The 23,940-nt window shown below is 40.6% G+C and overlaps 1 protein-coding gene across 7 annotated transcripts in view; it reads right to left on the bottom strand.

Moving 5' to 3' along the window:
- Positions 1–23,377, bottom strand: part of AUTS2 (activator of transcription and developmental regulator AUTS2) — a 1,252,826-nt gene extending 1,229,449 nt beyond the window's left edge. For 4 of the 7 annotated variants that reach the window (XM_058285962.2, XM_058285963.2, XM_058285970.2 and 1 more), the window contains exon 1: positions 22,947–23,376. In XM_058285962.2, coding sequence (XP_058141945.1) covers positions 22,947–23,255 — 309 coding nt within the window. In that variant the 5' untranslated portion in view covers positions 23,256–23,376. Of the gene's footprint in view, positions 1–22,946 lie in introns of all 7 variants that reach the window. The other 3 variants (XM_058285964.2, XM_058285967.2, XM_058285965.2) reach the window with 1 other exon arrangement.
- Between the last annotated feature and the right edge of the window lie 563 nt (positions 23,378–23,940).

Genomic DNA, 23,940 nt, shown 5'->3' with positions numbered 1-23,940 from the left:
GAAGGAAAAGAAAATTTAAAGAATGTAATAAAGCTCAAATATTTTTTGCCAATGTTATGTTTCTTGACAAGGGTGCTGGTGACTTGGTCATTTTCTGATAATTCATTAAGCTGAACACTACACTTTTTCCAGGTGTGTTCTATTTCATAAGGTTATAAAACCAAATATGCATGAATATGTTTTGGTTTTTGAAAGGGTCTGGTATTATAAAAATGAATTATTTTAAATACACCAAATATAAGATATGGGCTAGAGTTATGCAGTAATATTCTGATAATGCTCTTTCATAGTTTGTAACAAATGTTTCACAACAATGCAAAGTGTGGATGGTTGAGTTATGTGTGGGAGCCCTGTATGATGATATGCATGTTTGTTTTGTAAGTTCACAAGTTTTACTATACACTTACTATTTATGTATGTTCATGTATGAATGATATACTTCAATAAAAATTTGTAATGAAAAGAAATTATTATTTTCAACCACCACCATAACATTCAGAAATAACATCTATAATAGAAATGTCCAACCTTCTGTCCAGGGGTATGCTGTAAAAGAACATCCTGGGAAGCCTGTTAAAAACAAATGTTCCAAAGACACATGGAAGGAATTAAGGTCTACTAGATCAGGGAACAAGGCCCAGGCCTCTGTATGTTTAACAAGCTACCCCGGGGGGAAACAGTGTGCAAGGGAAGAAGATGTGGCTAACTGCACCCACCCAATCCAGCTTCTCCATATCCAACATGGATGACAAAATGTAAATATTTGGGAAAATTTTGCAGAAGCTTCAATAACTGAAAGGGTGCGCACTCACCAAATACAAAAAAAATACTTAGCCAAGGCTTTGATGAGTATTTTTTTCTCACAATTCCATCTTCCCTAAAAGGAAGCAGATATATTATAACAACTGTGTAACTCCTACTGGGAATCCTATCCAGCAAATTTAAGAATAGAAACTGTGAAATCAAATTACTTGTCTGTGGCCACACGGGATTCTGGGTCATTGGCAAAATCTGAACATGTGCTTTTCCACAGCAGAGTCTGGGAGCATGCCCCTATTTTCATTACCATTAATAGTGTATTTAAGAGTTTATATTTCAGATTTAGTGACCTAACCAAACCCACTTAGTTAAAGACTACTCAAAGCCAAACTGGAGTCCATAGTTTCTAACCTCAGTCAAAACACTTTCTACTACCCTCATTATATCAAGTTACTGTTAGGGTCCTTTGAAGGGTTAAATCCAATCCACATTTCTCCTTTCAAATTTATATTCCCTAGTTTTAGATAACCATGTTAATCCGGGTTGGAAGCTCCCCAGTAAACTGAATTTTGCTCACAGGCATGCATAGGCAACCACAATTCAAAGATAAAAAAGCACTACCCTGGGGTCTTTTATCTGAGAGCACAATCGCGAAGCCTGCTGGATAATTTGTTTTAGAATACTAGAGCACTTGTTTTTAAACAAAGCATTAGCCAAGGAAAAAGGTTACAACAAAAGGAATCACAGGACCAAAAGAAAACAAACAAAAACAAAAAGCCAGAATGTAGGCGACTCTAAAACACTAGGAAGCATGGTGGTTCTTTCTAGGCTCTTTTTTTAATCTTATTTGCCAGCTAAGGAAATGTAGCTTAAAAAAACACTTGCATTTAGGTCTTTTTTTTTTTTTTTACTTTAACCTCGAGTGGGACACAATTAACTTAAGTCTCATAAAAAGAAATCACTTGCCTTTCCATGAACCCATAGATTGTGCAAAACTCGCCTGAAGATGGCTCTTGTACTTCTCTGTTTTCTCCGCACTTTTAAGTAGTAAGCCTACCACAGATTAAAAAGACATCCTCAAGAGTAAGTCAGATAAACCCACAAGCAAATGTTAGTTCCCACCGCCTCCTCCCTGGTATAAAACTTTGCAGTACCTGGCTCTAATAATCCAGAACATCCACAGGATTAGAGGTGAGGTAAATTAAACTTATAAAATTTTAGTTAAGTTTTTAAAATATTTCTTTAAAGGAAACAATGCAGTGCAGTGGGAAAAGCAGTAACTATTAGGAAGCCTGGATTCTACATGGCTGTTCTATCACTAATTCCAGAGGCCATCCAGACAGTTATATAACATCATTATCTAGACTCTCTGTTTTCTCATCTATAGTACATGGCAGCCTATGATGTATATTTATCTCTGAAGGTGGGGGGGGGGGGGGCTGGCAGGAAAGGGAGAGGCGGCACAAAAGCCCCAGGAAAAGAGCATCATAATAAAACCCTCAAGAAGCATTTATTTGGTTATATTATGCAATGGTTCAAGTCAGGATCAGGAGCCAGAGCATGTGATCCTCCACTAACAAGCTATATGACCTTGGGCATAAACTCTCTGCCTGCTTCCTCTCCTTTAAAAGTGGGATCATAACAGTACATACCTCATGGGACAACTGTGAGTATTACATGAGTTCATTTAAGCGATTAGAATACCTCACACATAGTTAGCACTCAATAAATTTTAGTTCTCATTATTACTGATACATCACCACTGAGCCCCACATCTAAGAGACAGGATGGGGAAGCATAATATAAAGTGGAGGCACTGTCACTCTGAGGGTAGGGACAAAGTTGACAAAAGAGTACTAAATACTTTCATGTGCTGCTTTTTCTGATCAAAGGGGAAGAGCCTGTGAATCCTCAGAAGTCCTTGCCCTTCTACCTAAACCTGTCAATTTGAGCAGGTATACAAGTACTGGACCCCCTATTCACCTGAATACAAAGTTCCTAAAGACCCACAGATTTCTAAACTCACCAGGAAGGCCCAAACTGGAAAAAGCGTTTTCATCTCTTTGAGCAACAACAAAATCTTATTTCCCACCCACCCTCCCACACTCTGAAGTCAAACTCTACTTTAGTAATCCAAAAGCTGATAAAACATATTCCTCCTTTTTTATTCTTTTAGATGATAATTTTTAAAGAACTCACAAACAAAAAGAAGTCTTTACATGCTGGGATTTTATTTTCCTCTCTAGTCAACAACCTTGTCTGATGAAGATGATCCAGAAAGGATGTTATATCGACCACTTTCTTATTCTACTTAATCCAAACATTTAAGCTTCTTTTTTCAGTAATTTTTCCCCTCAAAATTTCTATTTTATTCTCAAGATCCATTTTATTGACTGACTCTAACATCGCCTCTACTGCTGCATTCCCTCTATTCAGGGGTCCAATGGTATTCAACAGTGGCCAATATCCCTTACTGCTGTCGAAGAAGGTCACAGATTTAAGCTTCAATTCTTATTACATCTGTCCAATGAAAGTAGTCTGATAGCCTTCCCCAGTAGGGAGTCCTTCCTTTCCTTCAAATTTATAAGCACACTGGTGTCAAGAGATTCTATTTTAAGCAGAAAGAAAATTGAGTATCATTTCTTTAGCATCTTTCCTAAGCTTGAACCTTAGCTGTATATCTATTTCGTTTCCATCAGGCAACACTGGTAACTAATAAAAATAAAATTCAACTTATTCCAAAAGTCCCTACAAACTTTAATATCCCAGCATTTTAACTTTTCTTAAACATATTCATGAATGCATCTGGAACCGACACCTTTCACATCAAAAAGAACTAAATTTAAGCCAAATTAGACAAAAACTCTTCCCTATCTGCCAAAAGGTACCTCTAGAACTTTTCAAAGGGAGGACAGCCGTTCTATCACACCTTTTTCTCCATTACACACATCAAAGAACAATGTGACACCAGAATGTAACACCCCAATCCTCAACCCACGTCAATTCCATAAGAGCAAGAGTTTTATTTAGTTCCTTGTTCTCTCCCTTTCCCCCCCATTCCGCCCTTGACCCCACATCTCCCAGTCCCTAGGGTATCCAGCACAGAAAAGAAACTATTTGTTGAATGGATGAACAGGCCAAAGTGGGAGAGAGGGGGGAAGCATGAATAATGAGCTATAAAGCCCACAGGAGATAATTAGGTCCCATGTAATCTACAGCTGATAGCTGACAGTATTCCTAAAAGATGTCATGGTCACAGATGTAATCACAGAGAACTGACCAGTGCTGAGAGCAGGCACATCTTATACAACATCTTATTACATATATTACTGATAAAGCTATAATCCAAGCCAGGGAGCCCTCAACCTCCGTTGTATGGGACAGAACCTTCCTACTATGTGAGTCCAGGTTTTCTTAATGAAAACCTGTGTTCTCACTGACTTCCAAGTAATTTTATAATAATTTTCAGCTCACCCCAAACACTTTCAACAGTGACTCTCAACATTTAAATTTCTCAGTCCCCTTAGGCTGACTCCTAGTCTCTGAGTACCTGAAACTTTGTGACAAATATGGAAATGAGTCCCCAGCTAGTCTCAGAGATGGTGGTAGAGGGAGGAGGATAGTACCTGGACAGGAGCATTCGCATTAATTTTCAGAATCTTGGAAAGCAGAACCACGCAAAAAAGTTCAATAGAGAAAACAAAAGTAAAGGCCAGGAGTACAGTTCACTAATCACAGCTATTTATACATGGCTTAGTCCTTGACATCTGAGAGAACCCAGTGCAGAAAAGATGGCACTCCCTCCAAGCCTCTACCCACAAAGCACAACAAAATCCCCTGGGGAGCTTTTTTTTTTTTTTTTAGAATATTTTTATTTTTTATTTATTTTTTTAATTATTTATTATTATTTTTTTAATTACATTAAAAAAAATGAGGTCCCATTCAACCCCACCGCCCCCACCCCCCACTCCCCCCACTCCCCCCACAGCAACACTCTCTCCCATCATCATGACACATCCATTGCACCTGGTAAGTTCATCTCTGAGCATCACTGCACCCCATAGTCAATGGTCCACATCATAGCCCAGACTCTCTCACGTTCCATCCAGTGGGCCCTGGGGGGATCTACAGTGTCCCGTAATTGTCCGTGAAGCACTATCCAGGACAACTCCTGGGGAGCTTTTTGAAGTTCTGATGTTGGGAGTGGAGGGTCCTGCCACTCTCCCATAGGTGTGAGTACTTTTTAAAGCTCCCAAGGGGATTCTAATGTGCAGCAATGTTTGAGAATCCCTTGCTCTAAAGCGTACAGTTAACTTGGTTCCTCTTCAGACATTACACACTAAAAATAACTAACGATCTTAAAAACACAGCAAAAAGGCTAGGGTTTGTTAAAACTGGTGGTGGGTACCCAGGTGCTAGTTATATTATGCTTTATACTCTTTCGTATTTATAAAATATTTCTTAGTCATATATATGCATGTACACACACAATTTTTTACATATATTCTAAAGCAACTTCACAGAACAGTGGCCCTCAAAAGCACAAGTGCTAAAAAAGATAATTTAACATTCAAAGGCGTGAGTATAAGCACTATAAGCAGTGGTAGTATTTTGGGCTTTTACTTCCGGGGGTGGGGGTGGGGGTAGGAATCAAGACCAGTTCAATTGGGTCTGCTGGTCTGAATTCTGTAATACATTTCACAGCACAGGTCTTAAAAGATACTTTAATCAAACTTACCTCCAAAAGATCAAAGGTGTGTGCTTAACCAGCAAGTGACCTAAAATCAGAAGAGTTGCTGGAACTGGGACAGGCTGCCTGTGAAATCTTTGTAATCAAACATTTGCAAACATAGAAGTCAGTTGTGACAAACCAATGTTACTCCCAGAACTCAGCTCAAGAATAACCTTAAAATGAGGGATGGGGGCAAGGAACATATTCCAATGAAAGTTTATCCACAGACAAGTCCTCTCTTCATCAGGTCTAGGAATCAGGTGGCCTGGGTCCAAATCTCAACTCTACAACGTTCTAGCTGCATGACCATGGATGGATAACATATTTAACTTCTCTGAATCTCAGTTTCCTCATCATTAAAAAGATAATAACATTACCTACTTCATAGAATTTTTTGTTAAGGTTTAAACGTGACAGTGCACATAAAGCTCTTGGCAGAGTGCCTAGCACACACAAAAGTCCTTGATTAACGTTAGCCATTATATTTTTATTATTTAAATTACATCCAAATGGTGGTAGATTGCTGCACTGAGGAACAAAGCTATTTCCCAGTTGGTAGTGAATAGGCATTGGAATTCTATATATTCTTGAAGCACATTTTGGGGGGCAACCTTACCCATAAACAGGAAAAGACAAAAATCTTCTGATTTCCAAAATGATGCTCCATGCCTCCTAAGACCAGGACTGGTGCCAGTAAGGTACAATGGGAATCTCCCATAAAGGAATCTAACATGTAAGTTCTATGATCTGGTTCTATTTTAGCACTGGGTGATGTTGGGCAAACTCAAAATTTTTTTTCAGTTGGAAAATGAAGGCTTTGGATCATTATCAGCTATTTTTAAGCTTCTCATCTCTTCTCAGACTTAAAGACCAAAGTTTTTACAGTCACCTCCTTTGTCTCTACCCTACTCTTCCTCACTCCATTTCAGCCACTATGGACTCCTTACAATTGCTCAAACACACCAAGTGTTTCCTCAAGGTTTCCCCACTTGTTCTCTCTCCTTGAATGCTCTTCCCCTGGTTATTCACATTTCTTGCCCCTTTACTTCCTTCAAGTTTCTGCTCAAACATCTTCTCCTCAGAGAGGCCATCCCTAAACCAATCTCTATAAAACAGCACACACATACTCCCCAGTCTCTCACTATCCCCCCTTATGCTGCTTTATTATTCCTGTCACCACCAAACATATTATGTTTACGTATTTACAGTAGTCTATCCCCCACACCTTGGTAGATCCATGAGAGCAGATATCTGTTTCCCTTATTCACCATGGTACTTCCTGTGCCTAGAATAGTACCTTTAAAGAATGACTTCCCATTCTGTGACTTCACCTGTTTTTCACTGGCAGCTATATAAAGGGCACCTGAAAATTCAAGGCATATCAGTTCCCACAACTGTCACATCCGTAAAATACCTACAACCAGACCAGGGAACAAGGACAGTAGGCCTGCATGAATGGCCACAAAGAAAATACAAATGTGGGGGTGGGGTATGGGAAAGAGAATGGGAATAGTTTCTTCCCATGCCCTGTCATACATCTCACACAATCCCTGGGCTCTGGACCCACTACTGAGCCTGTAGGCTGTAGTAATCCCACTAATTCTAAAGGGGTGGGGTGCAGTGGGGTGACATACTCATATGGAAAAGGATGTCATACAATGGATGATATAAATTCAGGCAATAGAGCAGCCACCGGATAGCTTCCTGACTCTGCTACTTACTTTGTCTCTTTTTACACCTAAATGACCCCCAAACAAAATAATCCCTGGCTTAGGGCTCACGTTCAGGGAAACAGAGGTTGAAGGATCTTCCTAGAAAAGAACTCTGCAAAAAACATGAACAGCTAAAAGAGAATACTCCAGAAAAAAAAACAACTGGCTACAATATTTTAATGGGGTCTTGTATCATTTTGATATGACTATGAATTCCAAAAATAGATATTGGATTATATTTGTAATCTGTTCTGTACCTGAGCATGATTGAGTTATGATTAGGGCATTGAGTCCCCACCCACCAAGGGGTGGGGACTCACAGATAAAAGGCATGGCAAAGAACAGAGTTGAGGGTTTTTCTAATGTTGGAGTTTTGATATTGGAGTTTGATGCTGAAGACTTAAGCTGGAGCCCTGGGAAGTTAGCACGCAGAGGAAAGAGAAGCCAGCAACAGGAAGGAAGGAGACTTGAACCCAGAGAAAAGCAAGCCCCAGGAACGTAGGAACCCAGGAAGCCTAAACCCTCACAAACGTCAGCAGCCATCTTGCTCCAAACAGACTTTGGTGAGGGAAGTAACTTATGCTTTATGGCCTGGTATCTATGAGCTCCTACCCCAGATAAATACCCTTTATAATGCCCAGCAGATTTTCAGTATTTTGCATCAGCACCCCTTTGGCTGACTAATATAGGTCTTATATACAGTTAAAAGGCCTCCTTACAATTGCAAGGAAGATATAAACGTACTCAGCAAACAAGTAAATAGGACCTTTGCAAATCTAAATCATCCAGTGAAGCAGTGCTGAAATAAGCAAGAGTTATCAACTGAAAGTGTGGTGGCCCATCCTCCAATACAGTAATCTAATCCTTAAACTAAAGACAATTTAATGCCTTTACATGTCCATATGTTTTCTAATGACGCCATTGCTGTCAGTATGCTACAGGAGAGCTTCTTGGAAGATGGAAGAAATGACAAAGCACATCATTGGGAAGGCAATTATATGCAGTACTAACCATTTTACAATGGCCATATGGGCTGTAATTCAACAATGCAATTTCCAAGTCAGCCTGAGCATACATATTTCTCTGTCCCCTAATCCCAGGTACACCATACTAATCAAAATAAGAGTGCAGATGAAACATGGATAGCAGATGTAAAAATCTACAACAAGAATGCTAAAGTAGTATTATCTTCCGAGAGTAAACAGAGGGTACCCACTGTCCTGTGAAGTGAAACTGACACCTCTCTCTGATGACCCATCTTCACACAAGGTTTCCTTAATCGAATACAACACAATGAGAGTATTACAAACCACCAGGGGGACTAGGCATGGAAAAGTTAAAAATACACAATTCTACCCAAGAGTTTACAATGTGAGACAAGCCCTAGAGGGACTATGGAACTGATATTTTACAAACATTAGAAATACATCAAATTAAATTATAGCAGGTCACTTTTAAAACCCTAGACTTAAAGGTGTGTGCTTCCTATTACACTGTATTTTTATGGTTATGACTCAATTTCAAAGGACATGCTTTGACTTGGATATCCCCTATGATCACAAATTCTGTTCAAAAACAGAACTCTATTGTATTTCCACATTGGATATCTGTGCTCACTCATCAAGGCAGTTGGAGAGAGCGGCAAGACTGCATGTCTTTGAACATGGTGATTCCAAGAAGAAACTACAACCTGTCTTTTAAAAGACAGGCTTTTCAGAGAAGTGTTTTAACTTGACTAGTCTTCTAAATCACCCAGAACACTGTGGAAAACCAGACCTGGTGAATCAGAACATCCTGAGAACATATTCTTAGCATGTGTCTTTAAAACAACGTACCCACGCACACACACACACACACATACACATATACCCCAAGGGATGGTCTGAATTCTAAAATCCTAGAGGATGAACTGTATGGGGCCCATTTTGCCCCAGATAAGACAAAGAAGGGGCTTCTCAAGAATGTACAGTACTCTAATCACAGTTGGGATTTCCATAAAAAGGAAATCAAACAGTCACATTCATTAGCATACTCTTTGTAGCATAAACAAATTTCTACAGAGCAGAGTGGTAGGATGCGGGAGAACAATTTGCAAATGTGCTTAGAAAATTCAAAGAAAACAATGACAGAATTAATAATGGACTATTTGTCAAGATACAGATATCAAGAAAAGCAAAAAGCTATTGAGTATGGTCTTTCACCAGAAGGAATGTGTTGCCTATTAGTTAAAAAATAAATAAATAAATAGTGCTAGCCATAATGTCTTGTTTTATTGTGGAATAGATTCTCAAGACTAGTGCCACTTGCTAGAATAATTTAAAACCAGACAAGACAAAATACTTAGGGATCTATAGTGGAAAATAAACTTACACCCACAGGGATCTGTGAGAAGGTGCCAGTCCCTTCTCAGATTTTACACTTCCGTTCCAAGAGGCTGTTGTAAGAATTCATATTGGGATTGTCATGTAGTAGCTCTCAATATTTTGAGCCTGAACCCTTGCCTTTGGCAAAGGCTCAGAATCCACTGGAGCAATATAAGCTGGGAAAAGATCAGACTTTAATACAGGGAGAAACAATGAAAGGGATACAGAGAAAGAAGGGGGGGAAGGGACTACAGATGAACTGTATGAGAATCCGCTACCTAACTGGAAGCTCTTGCTATTAAAAAGAAAATAACGAACTTCCTAAAAGATAGTGAGGTACTTTCCACTACCTAAATCCTATTATTATACCTAGAAAATCCTATGTAGCCAAGACAATTTTTAGCAGCTACAAAGAACAAATGTGGTCTGCTAGAGACCCATTTGGGGACTCTCTCACAAAATGTACCTTTATTAAAAAGAAGAGTGTAAAGCAGACAGGAGCACAAGCTATCCAGTCAGGCTGAAACTGCTCCATTTCCTGCCTTCCTCTTACTGACCTTGGGCAAGGTGACTTAACCTCTCTAAGCTTCAGTTTCTCCCACAATAAAATAGAGACACCATTTCTTTTTTCACAGGGTAGTTCTAGGAGACAATGAATGCCAAGTTCCTAGCACAAAGCCTGGCCCAGTGCAAGTACTCAGTAAATAGTAGCTCCCTGTTCAGAAATTTCTTTTCATGGAATTTTTATGAAAATAGGTCAACTGTAAATAAGCACTGATTGAGTACCCACTCTGCATGGATTACAGAATCAAGACAGCAGTTCTGTAAGCTTCAAATACACCCAGAGGGAGATATGTGTAGGGAGAGTACAAAGGCTAAAGGTAGAGAGAAGAAAATAAAACAATACATTAGAAATACAGGAAGAAAACTCTGTCTCTCTCTTTTCCAAGGTTCCAGTCACACTACCCAGTGGCACACAGTAAGCCATTACAGAACATGTAAGAGTATAAAAAAAAAAAATAATAGTACTTGAACTGCCCACAAGATTCCAAAGAAAATAAGAGGGTACACCATGTCATGGTCAATACTTCAAAAGGCTCCTTGAGGCTGGGCTCAAAGTACTCAACCCATGGGATAAAGCCATTTCATAAAGATAAAATACTCCCAAAGCTAAGAAATAAAGCATTTATTTGACCTACTCCACATCCCAGCATTAAGATAATCAATAAATATGATGTAATATTATTATTATTTTATGTGTGATTCTAGAAACAACAGTAATAACTGCAGTGAAAATTAATTCTCGGTTGAACTATAGATAAAAGGATGACTTTACTATGTAGGTTTTTAAGCTTGAATGATACCAAGTAGAATGTGCCACACTGCTGAAATATTTCATAATTTATTAAAACATACCCAAGGGTGCCAGAAAGTGGTGTAGGTAGCCAAGTTAAACATAGTTTTGATACTTTCAGTTATCATGTAAAACTGCCCTTAAATAGAGGAAATATTTCTGAATGTATGTTTTGAAAAGTTTCATTCCTTCAACTGAAGGTGACCTGGAACAACCAAGTCCACTTCTATGTTAGCCTAGTAAAACTTATTTTAAAACAACACAACTGTCTAACAGCAGGTTTCAACACCCAGGTGTGAAATCGCACCTCCCAGCACACAGGCTAAATTATCCCCATGCCTCTCACCTACAATTATCATTTGCTACCACCCCAGGTGGCTCTCAGTGACCACAGATCCCCCTAGGTTCACATCTGGAAACACAAGCTTCCTCTGGGAGCCACATATGCTACATGGCTGGGAAGGGGGACAAGAGCAAAAATTTCATATTCAAACAACTTTTGAAAATATCTATTTTCAAAACACAGTATAAAACCAATGCGAAAAATTAATTATGTAACCATGGTCAAAGGAAGTATTTTTCAAATTAAAAAGAATTAATTTACTTCACAGTGCCTATACACACCAGCTTCTTCCAGTAAGGTCAAATCCAAAAATTTAGCAAAGGATCTTTCATCAGTTGGGAGGGCATAATTAGATGTTTTGATTAAAGCATTTTCCTCCCCTGGTTAACAAGATATAACAGATGTCACCAACTTCCCTAATAACAATACAGCTCTGAATCTGGCAACTTTACAATTTTTAAAACTGAACTGTCATATAGAAAAATTATAGCCAGTGTGTCTTTGTACAACCATGACTCTGAAGTGGTTATGACATGTCTGGACTTCCCAGTGGAGCAGATATGGAAATCAGATTCCATATTCACAGCCGCAAGCCCTCCTTAGCACATACTTGAAAACCAAGTTCTGAAATCTGAATGATGCAGGCTTATTCAAATCACCACCAATTATTCCTGGAAGCACCGACCAAGTGAGGTATGAAACCTGAACAGAAAATGCAAATCTCACTGTCACTTTCTTCCAGAAGCACAAGGAAAACATGCAGAAAAATAACTCAGAGAAAGCAATGCCCATCTAAAGAGACCCACTCTACCAAAATCGCAGCTTCCCTATAGAGAGGAGGAGTACTAGACTTGATAAAAAGGATTCATATTTTTCACAGCAAGATTCCCCTGGTGCATTTGATCCAATTTAGAAAAATTCGATTTACACCAATTTTGTCAACATATCAGTACAGCATGTACCTAAAGATAGGCTTACATTTTAAATGGGAAGCAACCTCTCCAACTGAAGTTCAACTCAAACATCCTGGTTTAACAACTCCATTAATGATATCAAGCACAGATCTAAAGATTACTCAGCCCCTTTGTCAGTCACATGTGTTATTTATAGGACAGTATATCAACCATGTCTTCCCTTTATTATTTCCTACTTTCTGGTCCTAAGCCATCTGGTCTGCCAAATTAATACATTCCACTGCTGCTGCAAATCTAAACAAGGCTTGATAAAAGATTAATAAAATAATTAGGTTCTCTGCAACCACATACACACTCAGGGAAATTCATCAATGTCTTTTTATTTGCGTATTTGGCTGACTGCCCCCCACAGCAAATATATAAGGCACAATACTCAGGTATTCTGATTTATGGTTTGCATTTAATTCCAGGTGTCAATCTCCTTCTGTTTTAATTACATCCATCTTGATATGTTATTACAATCTCATGAAAACTTCTTTTCATTATATGAATCATTATAAATATATACACATGACAAATGGTTGTTATACATTTTCAGGTTTATCAATAAACAGGCAAAATGCCTTAGCCAACACATCATTTGGGTTTAATCAGTCTTTCTTCCTCAGAAGGTAACTTTGGTTGACTGTTCAACTCAACCATACTTTAAAGTTCACTTGTTTCAAAGGTTCTACTCACTACTGTACTGTTAAGTTGCTCTGAATTTCTCTGGTTGCTAGGATGAAGAAAATAATATATCAAAAAGTGAACCATTAAAGTCATCTTAGGGAAGAGGACATGGCTCAACAGATAGAATGTCCACGTACCATAAGGGAGGTCCATGGTTCAAACCCCAGGCCACCTTGACCCATGTGGAGCTGGCCTAAGCGCAGTGCTGATGCATGCAAGGAGTGCCGTGCCACACAGGGGTGTCCCCCAAATAGGGGAGCCCCACACACAAGGAGTGTGCCCCGTAAGGAGAGCTGCACAGCGCAAAAGAAAGTTCAGCCTGGCCAGGAGTGGCGCCGCACACACAGAAAGCTGACGCAAGATGATGCAACAAAAACAGACAGATTCCCGGTGCCGCTAACAAGAATAGAAGCAGACACAGAAGAACACACAGCGTATGGACACAGAGAACAGACATATGGGGTGGGGCGGGGGGAAGGGAAGAGAAATAAATAAAAAAATAAATCTTTTAAAAAAATAAAGTCATCTTAAATTCAAATAATTATTTTATCTTTCCACTGGACATTCAAGGAAGGGAAACCTTCATGTCATCACCCTAAACTATTTTTTTCTTTTATACCTCCATTACCGGGGCTGGGGGGTGGGCAGGGCATAGTGAGGAAAATGTGTTGTAAAAAAGATTAATGTACCTACAGAGACAATCCAATGGTATCAGAGGGTGATACACTGTGGGGAGAATGAGGGCAGGGAAGAATGCTTTTTAAAGGTTCTTGATATTGAGCAATAACAATAAAGTTTCTTAGAAAAATAATAGGAAGCTTTACAATCATGGGTGCTCATCCTTATTTGTACTATTATTTTTGTTAAAACACCCCCTTCCAAAGTTTCCATTCACCAACATTTCCCAAGTACTAAAGAGAAGCAAACAGTCTCCCAGTTTCACTGATTCACACAGTTAAGCCTCTGACTCCCAGTGTGATCCAGAGCAGGTCAATTAACCCCTCTGGGCTATGTTTTCATTTGCAAAATGAGAGGTAGAACTACATCACTAAAGACAACATCTGTGCCTCTGATGCCACACACAGCTTAGAAAGCAAATCAGCCAACAATGGCTGGAGTGAAAAGGATCAAAAGTCTGCTCTGGAAAAGTTTAGGTCCTAACTTTAGGGTAACACCTCCTAAAGATTTAGGTCTGCACGTGAATTCCAAAACTGTAATTTTCCCAAGTAATTGAAGTGATCACCAGGGAAAAGTGTAATTTACATGAACTATATAAGATCATTTCTTATAAAAACACAGTTCTGGATTCCTGTTTTTTTTGCCAACTGAATATATACAGAAAAAATGAGTAGAAGTCATTGGAATTTCTACCCTGTAGTGGGAAAACACATGGTACTCTAACGTTCAACTATTGTTTCATTCACCTCTTCCTTCTCTTAGTTGTTATAAACAAGGAAAGCCATTCACTGAACATTTAACCAGTAAGCATAACTGAATAAAGAGACCCTAGGAGGAAAAAAAAAGAAAAGTCAACTTCAGTAAAACTGCTGAGACAAAACTGCAGTACTATATTCTCTTAATTCAACTCTTTAGGCTCTAAAATGCCACTGCCATTAGAACCTTTGCAGAAACCTAATATGAAGTTGGCTTTGTCTTCAGTGAGGATAGGAATAGTGACAAGAAAAACAACATCCCTCAGGTATCATCACAACTTGACCCTGGCAATGACTCTGTCCTGGGTTCAGAATTTAGCTTGGGTTTAAAGGTATCAGATTTCGCCCATATAACCAAAAGGCATGGTTGTCTTCTTGGAATGTGCTTCAGTATCAAGCCCAATACTTACTAAAAACTGCCTCACTTAACAGGACCCACACTAGCACCTGCAATTTGAAGACTTTCTGCCTTCCCAACAAAAATGAATCCCAACCTCCATTAGCTATTTTCCATGACTTACAAACTTACATTTTTATGAGTTACAAACTTTGGGCTTCTCCCTCTTCCTCCTGTGAATCCATCTTTCAGCACACAGGTTTTCCAGAGCTTCAAAGGCACCGACAAGGTATGGCACCATGGGGTGTAGTGGCAAGCCAAAATGACAATAAAATCTTCAAAAACTTCTTTGCTTGTAGGTGTAATCTGTGGTTTTTGTTCAGCAAACCCAAACAAGAGTTCAGATATGAAATGAGAAATCAGTGTCCAGAAAACCGTGGCAATCAATTCCTTCTCACATAGCTGACAAGAGTGCCTCAGAGAGACTGAAGTTCAAACAGAGTTTGGAATTTTAAAATTTCTACATTTCATCCACAACTTTCTAAAAACATTACCTTTTATTAACTGCATTCATAATTTTTACAGCTCTACCTATTCAAGGAAGGGAAGAAGAGGTGAGGGGAAGGATGGGAGGCAGGTAGGCAATGGGTAGGTAGGGAACTCACTGGACCCTAAGATGAGTATGCCACAAAGAGTGAAGTAAGAAATAAAGACCCTGAAAGAAGGTAGTAATACATGATTTCAGGCAAAGGGACCCTTGCAAAGGGTCCGAGACAGTAAACTTATCCTGGCCAAGTCCCCTTCCTGGGCAAGCAAAGAAGTCAAACTCTTCCCATCCTCAGTTAACTAACAATATAAAAAAGATCTATTCTTTGTGATCTTATGATGACACAAATCTGCATATTAAGATATATAAAGCTAGAAAGCAGAGGTGGCTCAAAGCCATTGGGCTCCTCCCTCTCTGAGGGGAGGATTCCGTTTCAGTGCCACCTAAAAAAGGAAGATAAGCACACAACACACAGACAGAGAGAGCAGACAGTGAGCTCAAACAACGAAGGGGCAGGAATAAAATAAATAAAATCTTAAAAAATCTTTTTAAAAAAGATACACAAAGCTAGAAACTACCTCTACCCAGCAGCCTTGTTAGAAGAAATGAAGAAAGGGCATGTCAGATTTAGAAGAAAGAAGGTACACTTAGGATCATGTAAGAACCCTATGTCTATGCCCCTATTCTAGAGGGGGAAAAACTACATTTATCAATTCATGAAACAGGTACAGATTATGCAAGTGAAATAGTTCTAGTACACTTAACGATGTCCACAACTTGTATTTTTGGGTTTCTTTAAAGATTCATTTTTTATTTTTTTCTCTCCCATTCCCCCACTCCCCACCCAGTTGTCTGCTCTGTGTCCATTCGCTGTGTGTTCTTTTGTATTCTTGTCAGCGGCACAGGGAATCTGTCTCTTTTTGTTGCGTTATCTTGCTGTGTCAGCTCTCCGTGTGTGCGACGCCATTCCTGGGCAGGCTGCACTTTTTTCGCACTGGGCGGCTCTCCTTATGGGGCACACTCCTTGCGCTTGGGACTCCCCTATGCAGGAGACACCCCTGCGTGGCACGGCACTCCTTGCACTCATCAGCATTGCCTGTGGGCCAGCTCATCCAATGGGTCAGGAGGCCCTGGGTTTGAACCATGGACCTCCCATGTGGTAGGTGGATGCCCTATCCGTTGGGCCAAATCTGCTTCCCCATAACTTGTTTTTGATCCAAATTAATTGCCAATTGCTCTTCCAAACTTTTATTATCTGAGTTTTCAAGTCCACTTGAATTTTTCCAATTTTTTAAATGACTAGTTGCTCTTCCATGACCGAGTTATTTTTCTTATATCTACGTACAGCATGTTGGGTTAATCCTAACCGTGAAAAAAATGTTCTTTCTCTTAGGAGAAAAATAGCATGAGGCACTTTTACAAAGTTAGGCTACTAACTTTTTGACTTTATGACTCATATACAGGAGGGGGTAATATAAAATATAAAAAGCCACTAACCCACCACCCTCCACCCTCTGCCCACACGTATGTGTGCACACAAACCCTCCATCGAGAAGTCCAAAAGACCTGTCCAAAGGCTTCCAAATTTTGTAGCCCTTGGGACATAAATTATTTTTTATCAACTAGCTTAAAATATCATTATCTTAGTTTGTGGATCTTATTTCAAATCCAGACATTCTCTCAAAATAAATAATTACCTTCTTTTTTTTACAATATATAGGACTGTTATATAGAAAAGTCTCAGAATTTTTTTATCACCCTCAGTGTCTCCTTGAATCATGTTTATGTCTCTGTTTTTGTAACCCTCTTTTAACACTTAGCCCAGAGCTAGAGAACAACACTCAAAAGGGTCAAAACCTCAATCACTAACCTCATGATTCATTTTTTAAATTTAATGCATCATTTATATTCGATCTACTTCCAAAAAGAACTGAAGTAGTTCATCTCAATAGCTAATACATACCACATGGAATCATCATATCATCACCTTCAACCTCATTTCACATAAATTCTCCTGAAGAGATTTTTGCCTTCCGTAGTAAAATACTGTAATTCAGTAAGAACAGTAAAATACTTGAATTCATAACCACACACCTTCCTTTTCTGACAATGTTCTCACTTAGGAACTCCGCAGATCCCAAAAGCCATGCACACTTTCAGAAGTGAAATGCTGGAACTGACCCCTGTATTCTATAGTCCCATGCCAAACTTCCCAAGACAGAATATGAAACACAACAGAAACACAGTTTCACATCTTTCCTTGGCTGTATAACAGCAGAGAGGTTCTGATCCTTCTTGAACTACCATTTCATACATAAATTAGCAAAATGCAAATAATTGTAAACCTTTATTTTAACATCAACGCCAACTTCCTTTCTCATCCAACCTTGTTTTCCAGCTTGCTAAAACGGAGTAATACATTAAACTAGAAGGGACCAAGAGCAGATAAACATACTGGCTGGAGGCAGCTTGGTGGCATCAGAACTGGGCTGCTATCACACTGAAAGAGTTCTTAATGAGAATCATTCATCAATATTCACCTCATAGTAGGGTTGCTAAGGATGAGTGAAACAGCTGACACCAAGCAGGAAAAGGGAACAGTAAGGGAAACAGGCTAATCCTTCTCAGTCATCCTTACACTCCTGTTTAAGAAGCAACCAAGGCACCCAGCCTCCCAACCTAAAACTTCTGCACAAGGTTTTCCATATTCTACCCACCTGAGACTCTAAGATCTCAGGTTTCAAGATCTGGAAGGGGCCTTTGAGATCTTTTCCAGCACTTTCCAAACTGGATTATGGATTATGGATTATAATGATAAAAATTTAAAATACCCTGTGGTCAAATATGTAAAGAAAGTAATAAGGCCCTTATTGATATTGCCCTTTCTGATATTCAAAATTCACATTCACATAATACAAACCTGACAGAACAAGCCACCCATTTAACTTTGTCTAGCTCAGCAAGCTCCAAAACTCTTTGCATGTAGATCACTTATTTATTTACTTACTTAGGCCCAGAACACACCTATGACCATGCTGGACAGCTATGTTTGCTTCCAGGTTAGGAACCTTTGCTCTAAACTAATCTAAACCTCTCCCCTAATGAAGAAAATGATGCTTTTAGAGAGTAACTTCCCAAGGTCATGCACCCTGAAACGTGGGTCTCCACAAGTGTCCTGTCTCTCTAACAGCACCCTTTATTTATACAATTTCTTACTCATTTCTACCAGCTCTCTCCCACTAGCAAGCCTTAATTACATAGCATCTTCTTACGCATCTTGTTTCTCTGCCTTCTTCACTCTTCCCTTTTCTTAAAATGAAGTCTCTGCCCCCCAAACTACATCCAAACCAAATCCTTCTAGGCCTGATCTCTTCCATGAAGAATTCTCCAACATTTCAGCCCATCTCACCACACATCCCTAAAGCCTATTGAACTCGGTTGGTATAAAGCACTCAAATGCCTATTTTGTAATTATTTATTGGTGCTGGACTTAATTTACCAGTTAAACTGCATACTTCTTCAAGATGCTATATGTATTTTAGATGTCTATGTAGTCCTTCTAGTGCCTTGCACAAATATGTGCTGACTGATATGAGGAACATGATTAGTTCTTTAAACAAGTGAATAAGTGAAATCTGACCATAATAAACTATTAGAGCTTATTAACATAGCATTGTGAATATATTAAGTTCTGTGCAACATGCTTATGCTATCTATGTGTGTTGGATAAGTCCAGAAATAGCTAGAAAATGACTGCAAAGCTCCATTTGGCCTACAATCTGCTAAGTCCACAAACTTTACACCTTTGCTTCCCTTGGTTAGTTGTGCAAAAGCAGGCAGCCCTGAGAATCCAGTGCTGAAGAAAGTAGTAAGTGGGGAAATAATGGATTTATAAAGTCAAATTTTCAGCCACGGTGCTCACGTGACTTCCTCATCATCAGAACTAGACAGAAACAAATCCAAGTAAGAACAGAAAGGTAACGTTATCTTGCACAAAGGAGTAGTACACTGATGACATTAGGACCCCAGCTTTTCTATTTGTACTTTGTCTGCTAGAGACCACTTTTTTTCTTTTACTAGTCAAATAAAGGAATGATATATCTGGAGATATTCACTCAATCCTGTCATTCAAAGAATCCAAATAAACAATACCATACCCAAGTGGTAACTCTCCTTCACAATTGCGTAATAATACCACATTCAACTTTAGTATCCTCACCTACCCTCTTCTATCAGGAGACTCTTCACAATTGCACACTTGAACTTCAGGAAAATTACCCAAGACAAATGTGCCTGCAGAATACAAAAATATCGCAGCCAGTTTCATTGCCTATAAAGTGTGGTTGGGAATTCTCAAAACTATTTCCAAAGCATTCACCATCTTAAAAAAGAATTCAACAATAGTGAAGAACAATTGACAAGAAAATGCAGGTTCTCATTAGGCAAGTTTATTACCTTTACTCCCGTATCAGTAAAGCCACAGTTAAACTGGAATTATTTATATGAGTGCATTTCATTATGAGTTAGGAGCCTTTTTTTAAAAAGGGAAGTCCAATATCAGCTACTTAGGACAATATTATGGAGCCAAAATAACGTGTCCCTTAATACTCAAAATTCCCCTTAATAATCAAACTCCACAATTTGCCAGCTATTGCTCTAAACCAGCATAATCTACAAACCTAGCTGCACAAGCCAATGTTTCTGCTTTCTTACCATATTATCATACCACCAGCAGCCTTGAGACTACTGTTTTCATTTCTAAACACAAGGCAAAAAAATACAATGTGGGTTTAGGGTAAACTTGAGCTTCCATAATAATTCTTAACATTTACAAATACTTCTGTAATATACAACTCTGTCCAAGTTCATAGTTCAGTTGCCTGTTTCCTAATAAGTCCTCACATGTCTTGGTGATAGTTCAGTAAATCTTCCAAACTGAGTAGAGTGGAATACCAGAGGTTTAATGTTAGTGATCATCACACACACATAGATTTTGACCCATCTAGTGTGTAAACAAATATGATAAAAATCAGCCAACAGATCTACCTTTTCTCAAAGAACTTGACATACATGATGACTTTTACTCCCCAATGTATGTTTTTAAACTGAAATCTTTATTTACAGCTTTCCTACAGAAGTTGAGCCTCTCAAAATGTGAACACTGACAGGATATTTGATGATATGGGTGAACTGTAGGTTAATTTATTTAGGTGTAATAATGGTATTATGAGTTGTTTGTTGTTTGTCCAAATCCTTATCATTTAGGGACACATAAAGAAATATTTACATATCATGTCTGGGAGAGGGGTGTGACTGGATGAAATACAGATGAACAAGATTAGACTTGAGCTGGTACTGCTGAATCTGAGTGTTGGGCACACTGGAGTTTATTATACCATTCATCTTCCGCATGTGTTTTAATATTTTCTATAATAAAAAGTTTTTAAGTAAACTTTTAAGAAGTTAGACCTTTTAGATCCACACACATATATATGATATTTAGATTTGAAGATGGCATGATATTCAAGATAATCTGCATTTTGAATCTAGAAAAGTAACCAAGAGAACATTATTACAGCAAGGAAAGGACTTTGGCTCAGTCTTTTCCAAAAATTAAAGTTTTTTTTAAAACTCAAAAGAAATGGAATCGACAAATTTTCTCCCAAATGCCAAATGGATAGATAATATATACCACAAGCCCAATCAAATGCCTATTTATTACAAGTAAAACAATAAAAAACAAAAACATGAGTTATATCTACCCCTACTTGGCCTTTAAAAATGCTCATGGGAATGTGCAGACCCCTCTTACATACCAGGAGGGGACACAAAGCAGTACAGGATAACCATGCAGAAAGCAGAACCACTTGTAACCAGTTCTTACAAGTACTGTTCTCAACCAACCAAAGTCAGCAATGGTGAATCAAATTCCAGCAGCATTTTCTATGAGGATAGATGCTGCCATTTCAATTCCTATTTTAAAGAGAAAGAAAGAGAGAGAGACAAGAGGTTACTGTATAGTACCCTCCCACCTTGGCAAACTTAAAGCCACAGTTAGAATTATCCTAATAACTGGAGCCTTAACACTCAAAACAATAGTATAAGATCCATTTTAGCCAACAAAGCACCAGTTCTAGAACCAGAGGGTAATTGATTCACTAACATCAAAATCTATGGCCACCACCAAAACCACCCTCCCTTCCTTCCCAACCCTGGTTACCATTCACCGCCACCAGCAGTCCAACCAAAAACAGTTCAAATAGAAAATAACAACATGGACAGGAAGACTTACTTCTTAAAAATATTTAAGCCTAACACCCAGACACACACACAGAGCCAGCAAGCTAAACCTGTACAGCTACTGAAAGATTTAAGCTGTCTTTAACAGAGCTGCTCTCCCTTGCATTTGAGTATATGAAACAATACCAACATAAAAGCAAAAACCAAAGAGAAAGAGAAAAGTTTCCTTCAGGAACCTCAAACCGTCACATCAGGTGCATAAAAGGCTATAAGTCTTGGTTTTGTCCTTAAGAAACCCGGACCAACTCTGCAAAATCTCAAAGCTGTCTGTGTGTGTGTGTGTGTGTATGTGTGCGTGTGTATGTTGGCGGTGGGGACAGGGAGGTAGGGGGAGGAAATTAGACGGGTTAAATTGATCGAGGCCAGTGACCGTGCCCAGCACCAAATCAGGTCCGTCCAGGCAAAGGTAGTTTCCCCCTGACCTCTGGACAGTCCCCTCTAGCCACTTGCCCCTACCAGGAGCCCAGAGGCAGGGCAGGAAAATGAGCATTTGGACATCAACGCTGCAGGTGCCCAAGGAATAAAGAAAGACAAACACACACATACAAATCCAATCACTTAGAAAGAAAAAAAGAAAACACAAAAAGGAAAGGGAAAGGGACAACTGGGAGACAAACCTTTCAGATACCAGCTAGGATTTTATTCTTTCCTTTCACCAACCCTCCCTGGTGTACCACTTTCCGTCCTTTAACTAAATTGCTCCTGTACACACACACATGTGCATATGTAAGTGTAATATTACAATTAACCCTTTGGGGGAGAGCCCCATGCAGAATACAGAAAGATATTGCATCCTATCCTCTTTTCCCTCCTCCCTCCCTCCTTTCTCCCAAACAGGAGAAAACGCCCCCTTCCCCAGCTTCACCAAAAAAAAAAAAAAAAAAAACCAGGAGGGAGGAGGCAAAGAAACCACCAAACCCCATCAGTCTCCGGTCCTGAGGACATCCAGGAAAGGTATACACTATACGGATAAACACAGACACACAGAGAGACATATGGCTCTGTGGAAAGCACACAGAGAACCCACCACGGGCGCTCCAAACCCAGCAAAGAGATTTTCACCAGCCAAGAAGCCATGATTGGGGAGGGAGAGGAGGAAGGAGTAGGGGCAGAGCTATCCGTGGAGGAGGGCGCGCTGTTGTGATGCCTGAACCCCTTTCTTTCTGCCCATCTGCTGTGGAGGGGGTGCAGAGAGGGGGCGCAGGGGAAAGGCGAGGCAGAAGGAGGAAATGAGGAGACCAGGCACGGCTTGCCGAGTCCCTCCTGCAGCCTGTTTGTCGGCGCCCCCAGCTCCCCCCAACAATAAAACCTCAGCCTAGACAGACAGACAGCCAGACCACCGCGGCGGGGGAGGCAGGAAAGCCGGCGCAGCCAAGTGGGGTCGTGCATAAAGGGAAATCGGGGGAAGGGGGGTCCCCCTTACCTCCAGCGCTTCAAAAGTGACAAAGCTGGTCATGGCAAATCCATCAATGATGTCCTCTTCGGCCGAGGTGGATTCTCTCCTCTTCCTCCGCGGGGGTCTGGGCCGGGACGGGGCGGAGGACGGGGGCTTCCCATTGTCTTCCTTGTCGGAGCCCGACGATGAGGCGAGCGAGGGCGCCCGGGTCCGGCCGGCCCCGCCGCCGCCGGCCGCGCCGGCCCCCAGCCCGCCCCGGGAGCGCCTCTCCCGGTCTCGCTGCGACCGCGACCGCCGCTTCTTGCGGAGTCCATGGCCCCGCGTCGGGCCATCCATGGCTCTGCCGCGCCGGGGTCCCCCCGCTCGCCGCCTGCCCGCCGCGGGCTCCGGCCGCGGCCACACACAAAAAATTGACACCAACCCCTCCCTCCCCCTTCACGGCGTCCCTCCGCCCCGAGGAGGACGCGGGGGAGACGGCGGCCGAAAGAAGGGAGAGGGGAAGAAAGAGAGGAGAAAGAAAAGGGGGAAGGGGCGGAGAGAGGGGAGGAGGGACGGGGAGAGAGGGCGAGAGGCAAAGAGCCCAAGTGTGGCTCTACCCACAGCACCGAAGGCTGGAGATTCCTATAAGCGGCGCCGAGCAAAGTAATGGCTGAACACACAGGTCTCCTTTGGAGAAAAAAATAACTCACCAAGCAGGCAATAAATCAGAATAGCGGAATGCTTTGATCAAGAGACTGGGAGGCTCCGGGGCGCCCTCCCCGCTGCCATTCTCCGCCGCGCCCCCCGAGCCCCAAAAACGCGTGCCCCCCGGGTTGAATATCGGGTCCAAAAAGGTCGCGGGAAAGTGGGGGGAATCAACTTCACCCGCCCCTCGCGAAGGAAAACACCCCCGCCGCCTCTCACGCACACCTCAGAGAAAACTCCCAGGCTCCAAAATTTTTAAGAAATGCATCCAGGGGAGGCCACAGCTTCGGAGCGATCCGAGAGGGGCGAGACCCCCCAGAGAGGGAAGCATAATAAT

This window comes from Dasypus novemcinctus, chromosome 23, assembly GCF_030445035.2.
Source record: "Dasypus novemcinctus isolate mDasNov1 chromosome 23, mDasNov1.1.hap2, whole genome shotgun sequence".
Taxonomy (NCBI): domain Eukaryota; kingdom Metazoa; phylum Chordata; class Mammalia; order Cingulata; family Dasypodidae; genus Dasypus; species Dasypus novemcinctus.
Note: the sequence above shows the minus strand (reverse complement) of the source record. Positions and strands in the feature narration are given on the sequence as shown.